Source organism: Crocuta crocuta, unplaced genomic scaffold (genome assembly GCF_008692635.1).
Source record: "Crocuta crocuta isolate KB4526 unplaced genomic scaffold, BGI_CrCroc_1.0 scaffold140, whole genome shotgun sequence".
NCBI classification, from domain to species: Eukaryota; Metazoa; Chordata; class Mammalia; order Carnivora; family Hyaenidae; genus Crocuta; species Crocuta crocuta.
In genome coordinates, this window is record NW_027527775.1 from 3,737,778 (window position 1) to 3,746,984 (window position 9,207).

Here is a 9,207-nt window from a genome sequence, read left to right on the forward strand (position 1 = left end):
CACCATTTTCTTTAGCCCTTCTTCTCTCAGTGGACATTTGGACTCTTCCCATAACATTGCTGTTGTTGTTAATGCCTCTATAAATATCAGGGTATACAAAGCTGTTTTCCCTTGAGTTTCAAACATAGGTGGTAAACACAGAGTTAGAAATGAATGTCTTAAGCTAGCATTAACATTAAGGCCTAGTCTCACAAGTAAAGTATTTTTTTCTCTTTTTTTAAAAAATTTTTAAATGTTTTTCTTTTGTTTTGTTTTTAATTTGTGAGAGAGAGAGAGTGTGAGCAGGGAGGGTCAGAGAGAGAGGGAGACACAAAATCCGAAGCAGACTCCAGGCTCTGAGCTGGCAGTCAGCACAGAGCCTGACGCGGGGCTCGAACCCACGAACCGTGAGATCATGACCTGAGCCGAAGGCGGATGCTTAGCCAACTGAGCCACCCAGGCACCCCGAATAATGTCTTTTTTTCCCCCACAGTCCTTATTCCTGCTTGTATCTCAAGGGATTGAGAAAAGATGGAAATAAGTATTCCGAAATCCTGGCTAGAAAATGTTTTCTATTTAAATAAGTAATAAAACTATAGAATTTAGTCGAATGTGAAATGATTTATTTGGCTGTCTGGAGACAATTCTCTCATGTTTTCTTCAGATAACTGACTACTGCTCTAAGATAAAGGTCCATTTTTTAGTGAGGCTGTGTTTTCATGGTAGTTGACGATTGTATACATGATACTAGAGTGTTGTTATAATGAAATAACCTGGCGTGTCTGAATTTTGTTTTTCTCTCACATTCTTAACTGCCTACTGAAGTGAATTGGAAAGACTAAGAATTTTATTTTATTTTATTAAAAAAATTTTTTTAACATTTATTTATTTGAGAGAGACAGAACATGAGTGAGGGAGGGGCAGGGAGAGAGAGAGACATGGAATCTGAGGCAGGCTCCAGACTCTGAGCTGTCAGCAGAGAGCCTGACACGGGGCTTGAACTAACAAACCTTGAGATCATAACCTAGGCCGAAGTCACTCATTTAACTGACTGAGCCACCCAGGCGCCCCAAGACTAAGAATTTTATAACTAAGGAGACATGAGATGAAACCTTAGCTCTGCTACTTCTGTCTCAGATTCCACTTTTTTCCCAATAAGATGAGAATATTAACACCAACCCCATTAGATTTATTCTGAGTCTTGGCACAAAGAATGCACCTAACACAAAGCCTGGCTCATAGCATCACCTGATATGGTGGCATAGACCACCGTGAGGAACAGCTCCAACTGCATCTTTCCAAGGGTGTCTGCCATCCTCTCTGAAGGGATCAGCGCCATATTGTCTGTGACATCAGTGATGTTCCAGGGGTCCGAATTGAATGTGACTTTGCAGTCTACAGAAGTATGACTGCAGGAGGGTCCTCTGTGGGGAAGCCAGACGTGTCCGGACTCTTCCCAAGAGCAACTTCAGCTCTCTGTGGACAGTTCAGCACCAAACAATTGAACAATGATTATGAGAAGTTTAAAATAATAAAGCGAGCTGAGCTGGGAGACATAATCGAACTGAGGTTATTTGTTCTGAAGAAAAAGAACCTGAGAAATAAATTTCATGATCTGCTTCATTGTATGTTGTATTTTAAGAACCAGGCTTACATCGTCAGCTGATTTGGGATTAGACACGGCAAACAACCTTTTTATGTGAAGCTGTTTCCACTCCTCTCTATGTTTCTACTCCTCCGCCATAAATTTACAGTTTCACTCAGGGGGAAAAGAAAAGGCAATTCTGAACGCAGGATAGAGACTGGAAAGGAAACTTAGATATAAGAGTGGGGGTAGGGGAGGGAAAGAAGAGATGCATTCAGGTTTTAATTACTTGTCACTCTCTAGGGAGGTAGGAAGAATCAGGTCAACACTATATTGTACATTATTACCAGAACTGAAACAAGAAGAAAAAAGTTTAAATTTATACCCTTTGTATTTTTCCCCCTTCAAAAAAAACACAATTTTCTGGACATAGTCATTTCCCTCTCTCCCCCCGTCCCCCTTTCTGGTTTTAAAATAGCAAACCTGACTTACCCGAGATAATCCTTGTTAGCTTTAAGAACAATTACTTTTGCAGCTGCAAGCAAAATGATTTATAGGAAAAAAGCTTAAAGCTCACTCCTTTAAACAGGTTCTTTCATTTGGATGCACCTTTTGCATATAGTGGAATGTTCTTTCTTTTTCTCTGAGTAGACAAAAAGGTGAAAATTAAGGAAGCCCTGAGTGGCTCCTGGTCGCTGCCCGGGAAAGGGCAAGGAAGTCACTTCTCTGCCTGTGCGGGCTTTCCAGTCTCGTGTCCCAGTGACCTGGCAGCAGTGAACTTGGACGAGCTTTGTCCGATCATGGTGCTGCTCCAGAAACTGGTCCCAGGTGTGCCTGAGCCCACGTGCTGATGCGGGAAGTTGGGGCTGGACTTGGGGCCACCTGCTCACGTTCTAAGTTTACAGGAGTATGCGCTGCCGCTCCAAACGTGAAAGGAGAAGCTAAAGAAAATTCTAAACATAGATATCATCTTTCTTTTAGTGCCCCTTTCACATTTCATAATCAGTTTTCCAAGTGGACTTTGTCAAATTATAAGAATAAACTGAAGGAGATCAAAAATATCACTGTACCTCTGAACTGACCCTTCAGCGAATGTGAATAAAATCTCAAGTATAAAATATATCGGTGGGTCAGAACTCAAATTCTTACAGACTACCCCCTGCTCCCTGGAAGTTTTAAAATGTAGATGTTTAGGGTCACGAGGTGGTTCAGCCAGTTGAGCATCAGACTCTTGATTTTGGCTCAGGTCGTGATCTCAGGTTGTGCTGAGCATGGAGCCTGCTTAAGATTGTCTCTTTCTCTCTCTCCATCTGCCCCGCTCCCCCACTCATTCTCTTTCTCTCTAATAAAATAAAAATAAATAAAATGTAGATGTTTGGATACTCCTGCTTTGGAGCCCATTGAGTTCTTAACACATCTGTTTTGTTACTTATGATAACAATACTAAGTATGGAATAATATTGTTAATCAAGTACATACTATATGTTATAATTTAGCGCTCACATTGCCTATGAGAATAGATGGTATAATCCCAGTTTGCATAGAGAAAGCAAGTCAACTTAACAGCGCTGTCACAAAACCTGCCCAAATAGATGCAATTGTTATGGTCGTTGTGGGGGAGGAGTCAAGATTGGTGCCTTAACCTATTTCTTTCCACTAGACAGAAGGTCCTTCTAAGTTCTTTATCCTTAAGAATTTCATTTCTAAAGAGCTTGCTTCGTTAAAATCTTAGAATCACAGAATTTTAAAGGTAAATGAAATCTCAGAGCTATATTAGCCCCACCTCCTTATACTGCATATATGCTAAAACAGGGAAAATACGTATCTTCTTCAGAACCACTACCCTAGAATTTAGAACTAGTCTAAGTTTACCTATTCTCAATTCTGATTCCCATTCTGTTTCCACCTTTGATTTTTAAAACCTCACCAAAAAAAAAAAAAAAAGTTTTTTCTTGAAGAAGTTGTTGACTTCTTTTTCTTTTTTTAATTTTTATCGTTTATTATTTTTGAAAGAGAGAGAGATACAGAACACGAGAGAGGGAGGGGCAGAGAGACAGGGAGATACAGAATCCGAAGCAAATTCCAGGCTCTGAGCTGTCAGCACAGAGCCTGACATGGGGCTCAAACTCACAGACTGTGAGATCATAACCTGAGGCGAAGTTGGTCACTTAACCAACTGAGCCATCCAGGCGCCTGCAACTAAAAGTCTCAAAAGTAATCCAGATTTGAATCACCCAGCCATGAATAGATTTAATTAAAATTCATACTGACTTTTAACCAAAGCAGTTTTTGCTTCTCCACGTACCTATTCAGCAGCTACTCTCAAATCTCATCACTGTAATGCCTCTCTGGCTAATGTAGGAAATATGATCACCTTTCTGGTTTTTGGGTTTTTTCCCAGAAAAGTGGTGAGTGACTGGAGAGCAGGTTAAATCTCAATCTTTGAAATAAATATCCATATCTGTAACTTTTAAAAAGAGATTACGAGGAAATGGTGTCACTGGTCAAACATAGTCCTAGACATTACAAACCAACTCATAAAATTCCAGAAGCTGTGGACAACACAGTGATAGCTGTCTGCTTTTGGAAACACAAAATCAGTCAACTTGCCCTCCTTCCAGCCCCCAAATTGTAAAGGGGATTGTAGATGTGTACGTGGTTAGGTAGATAAATAGATAGACGGATGACAAATAGACAGGAGTAGAAAATAAACTGTACACCTCCATTTTGCACAGTTTCTCACTAGGCAGAAAGATAGTTCAAGGGAAACCATAACAACGACAGCAGCAACACCCCAAATCCTTGAGTAATAGTTATTATGTAAAGAAATAAAAATAAATTTGTTTTTTAATCTTTGAGGTTTACATCAAGGTAAAGTTTTATGAATTTTATGCTACCTTTGAATTAATTTTTAATGCAGAAAATTTGGAATGAGATGGAAAAAATGCATATTAAGTACATTTTTCCCTTAGGCTCAATAGTCCTGAACATATTAATATAAAAATAAAACAAATCTTTGAAAATTATTTTTATAACTCTGTTTGGGCTTCTGTGCCATCAGCGCATAGCACCAAGTCATCATGTCCCGTCACGTGGCTGTATCCTCTGTGATTTTGATAACTGCAATTTTTCTGAGCCTCAATTGATTTACCTCTGAAATGGAGATAATTGCCATTACTTTACAGGGTTATTAGGAGATGTAAATTGTAAAGATGATGTGTAGAAAATAACCTAGGATGTTCACTGTGTCTGAAAACGTTCACTGTGTCTGAATCTTTTCCACATCCCTAATGGCCATTTATTATATATAGTAAATACATTGAATTGTCCAATATATTTATCATATCCATGAGTTCTTGGTGGGAAAAGCACCCGAATAGGAGGTAGGGGTTCTAGATGCAGGTATCCACTCTGCTGCTGATTACGTATGCGATCTCAGTTGCTACATCTACCCAAAACATAAGCCTGCACCAGAAGTCAGTGCAAGAAGGAACAGATTTCGATTCTGTTCACTCACAGAGGCATGCAAAGCAGATCTGCTGAACGACTGAATCTAACGACGCAAGAGGTTGCAGTAAATCATTTTTTAAAGGCACTGGCTCTGAGCACATACAGGGTGAAAATTAGCTACATGACCTTGGCCAGATTACTTACTCTCTCCGATTTCCCCTCTCAACAGTAAAATGGCACTACAAGAGCACTTAACTTTTTAAGGTTATTTGAGGATTCACTGAGATAACATTAAAAGTACTTTGAATGTTTTCAGCCGCATCATAAATTCTTCGCAGAGTGGGCTTAAATGTTCACGATTACTACTATAGCTCTGGGATTCGAACATCCGTGACTACCTTTACTGAGGTTTCCAAACATTTGTGTTCACCTATCAGCACGTGACTTGACTCATATCAGTGTTGTGCTGGCCCTGCTGCGGGTCGGGGAGCGGGGGGCGGTCTTGCTGGTGCTCCGGCCACCAGAGGAGATTCTCATTGTTAACTCTCTTCCCGGATTGTGAATCCGTCTGCACTGCTGAGATCTAAATCTAGCGACCTAATCCACAAAATGAGTGAGTGCATCACGGTGCCCCGGGACAGAGACTATATCACAGAGCCATCCCGGCCTTGGGCGGGATGTTATGACAGACCCACGCTGTCACCATAAGTTTCACTTATGCTTACTTATACAATTTATAAACGTCTGTATATGTAACGGTCACAATGCAGAGAAGTCCCGCTGTTTTGGCTTCTCGTCTACGCTAACGTGGGCAGAGCTCTGCGGCTTGTGCAATTGTGAGTATTTGCATATATTTTTGAGTCCCTTTGGGGCTTCGAAAAGTTTATATAGACTTTATGCATTTAAAAAGAAGCACACATGTGCAAACGCGCACACACATACAAACGCTCATAAACACAAAAAGGATGGGGCTACACGTCGTAAGAGCAACGTGGGGACAGAAAAGTATTCCCGGCAAGGTTTCTGATTTTGTGGTCATACTCCCCTAATCTACTCCCCTAATTCCCTTTTTTTATCTGCCTTAAAATTTCAAGTCACAAAGGCTCAATACTGTTATAAACATTTCACAATATACTTTAGCTCCCAGGCCACTGCTTTTATAGTTGATTAGCCCAGGAAAACCTTTCTTTTCTAATAGGAACATTGTTTGGAGTTGACTGATTTAATTGCTACTATATGATATGAACAATGCAGTGTTCCAAATTAACTTGATAATGTGAACCCAAATATAACTTTGTCTCCTATTTGGATCTCTTATGTAAAGGTACAAATTATTCAAAGATTAAGTGAATGCTCCTATTTATTTTATAGGCAAAAATAAAAATTTCCTATCTAATTCTGAGAGTAAATAAAAACATGAGTCTTCAGAGAAAAAAATCTCTCCATACACATCCTTTTCACTGTCCTTCTGGTTTACAGACGTTTTCTTCTCTATTCCAACTTCTACATTTCTATCAGACACACATTTCTAAAATGCAGTTCCAATGATGTCATTTTTAAAATTTTTTTAAAAGTTTATTTAAAGAGAGAAGAGAGAGAGTGTGAGTTGGAGCGGGACACAGACAGGGAGAGAGAGGGAATCCCAAGCAGGCTCCACACTGTCAGTGCAGATTCCTGTGTGGGACTCAAACCCATGAGGTGTGAGATCATGACCCTGAGCCAAAATTAAGAGTTTGTCTCTTTACCCACTGAGCCACCCAAGTGCCCCGACGATGTCATTTCTTTTGGCGACTCACAATATACAATTCAGAGTGTTGTAAAGCATGGTCCTGGCTTTGTATACAGGCTTCCCATTGATTCCTCTCCCCTCATTAAAGTACTTTGTGTTTCAGATGCCAGGATCCCAGTCACTGTTATAATACATCAAGCATTATCTTGCTGCCGCCGCTATATGGAATAACTTCTTTTGTACATGTGGAAAACCTCTATCCATTTTCTTAAAGTGATGTCAAACGTTATCCACAAAGTGATGACAAAATGCCCAGTATTTGTAACTTGTTCATATATGCACACACTACTATATCATAAGGCACATTACTAAGTATGTACATAAACTTTTATTTATTGAATGCATAGAACGTTTGAAAAATCAGCAAGAATAATGCCACTGTGTAGGCCATTATAGATGCCTCTTTGGGAAAAAAAAATGTCTTCATTTAACACTGTGTTTTATAACTCACAAGATCTGTCTGTAAGCTGAACTTATTTCTAATTATGGTTTACATAACTCTGTGACCAAAAGAGAACCTTTCAACATCACATTGATCCGAATTGAAGAAATGTATTCTTGATTATGCTGACAGTATTAAGATATTTGTTTACCATGCACCAGTCTTGCAAAGGGGTTTCTTGAAATTCAGCTGTTAAATCGTCAGTTTCTTGATGGCATGAAACGTCCTTAAAAACGCATCAGGAGGTTTACATTATATGTATTTAACAAAACCACACATCATTCATTTAGAAGTCTTTCAAAGGTTCCATTTCTTATGTGCCAAAGAAAGGGGAATTTTTATATGTGATACACACAGAAAGTCTTTAGGAAATACCAGAAAAACACTTCTAAACATTATTTTTCAAATGATCTTCTCTTGGCATGCATGGATTACTTTCAAACAGCAGTTGTTTCTTTATTCACTGACAATAATGTCCTTCTCTTGAACATGGCAGTTAAGTCTGTGTATTTAGTTGGTTAAATATCTTCCAGGGAGCCTACTGCTGATGGCTGTTTACCCTTCTAATGTGTCTGGGGAAGAGTTCAAGATAAAGAGAGTATTACGTCTGTCATTTTGTTGTTGTTTGCCTGTGCTTACAATTAATAACCCATGATCTTTTTCGCAGGATAGTTTGTGAGCCCTTTGCTGATTATATTAGACTTAGTTTAATTAAAAATAGATAATATATTTGATAAGCCAGCACGAGTAAATGGCAGTACACCGGAAGCTAAGAAAAGAGCTTCCAGTATATCTTAATGTTTCAGAGAAAATGCGTCATGTCATACAGATGCCATTAGACCCTCAGCTCTACACAGCTATGATTAGTAAAGCTGATTTCCTTTCTTATTTCTAAAAATAAAACAAATCTATGAAAACCAATCATTCTTACGCTTATACTTTCATAGAGCTGTGGATATACCTTTGCTATAGCTCTTATTACTTTATACTTTACTAGTTTACACAATGACAGAATATCAGGTTTTCTGGGGCAGGAGATTAATTTTTGAATCCAAATAGAAAGCCCAGCACTTGTGTGTAGATAATAATCAGCACCTTTGTCTTAAGTTAGTGTATAAATTAATGTTTTTGTCCCATTCAGATGTAAACCCTAAACCATATTTACTCACACATTTGTATCTGGTTTCTGCAGGTACTGGTCCAATTTGGCTGAATGAAGTGTTTTGTTTTGGGAGAGAATCGTCTATCGAACAATGTAAAATTAAACAGTGGGGTGCAAGAGTGTGTTCACACTCGGAAGATGCCGGAGTCACTTGTACTTTATAATGTATCATTTTCTTTCACATTTATGAAAGCACTGTTGCAACCTGTGTTATTATTTTGTTCCATTAAAACCAGTCCAGTGAATATTTAAGAGATTAGGAACCTTGTCTAAAGAAAAGGAAGATTTTTAAATCACTAATTAAACATGTTGAACACTGTCAGGCCTCCTATATGTCTGTATTTGAACCATTTCAACTTCTTTAGGTTTTTAAATGGAATTTCTAATATAATGACTAACATCGAAGGGAATATATTAAGGTTTAAGTCTTCCACGAGCACCTGGGTGGCTCAGTTGGTTAAACTTCTGACTTCGACTCAGGTCATGACCTCTCAGTTCTTGAGTTCGAGCCCCAGGCTCTGTGCTGACAGTTCAGAGCCTGGAGCCTGCTTCAGATTCTGTGTCTCCCTCTCTCACTACCCCTTCCTCCACTCATGCTCTGTCTCTCTCTCTCTCTCTCTCTCTCTCTCTCACAACTAAACATTAAAAACATTTTTAATTTCAGAAAAACTTTAAGTCTTCTAGATTATAAATGCCAATGATAATAGAAATACCTTCTGATCGTTGACCTCAATTGATACCTTCACAAGATGACAATTTTTGTCATTTTTGTCTTGTTTGTAATCTATTTAGTTGATTTT

General features: G+C 38.8%; 1 protein-coding gene across 1 annotated transcript in view; it reads left to right on the forward strand.

Annotated features, from left to right (window-relative positions):
- MSR1 (macrophage scavenger receptor 1) overlaps positions 1 to 8,726 on the forward strand; it is an 80,425-nt gene extending 71,699 nt beyond the window's left edge. Inside the window, exon 10 of the mRNA XM_077772660.1 lies at positions 8,438 to 8,726. Within this exon, the coding sequence (XP_077628786.1) occupies positions 8,438 to 8,571 (134 nt within the window). The 3' untranslated portion in view covers positions 8,572 to 8,726. The remainder of the gene's footprint in view (positions 1 to 8,437) is intronic.
- The last annotated feature ends 481 nt before the right edge of the window (positions 8,727 to 9,207 follow it).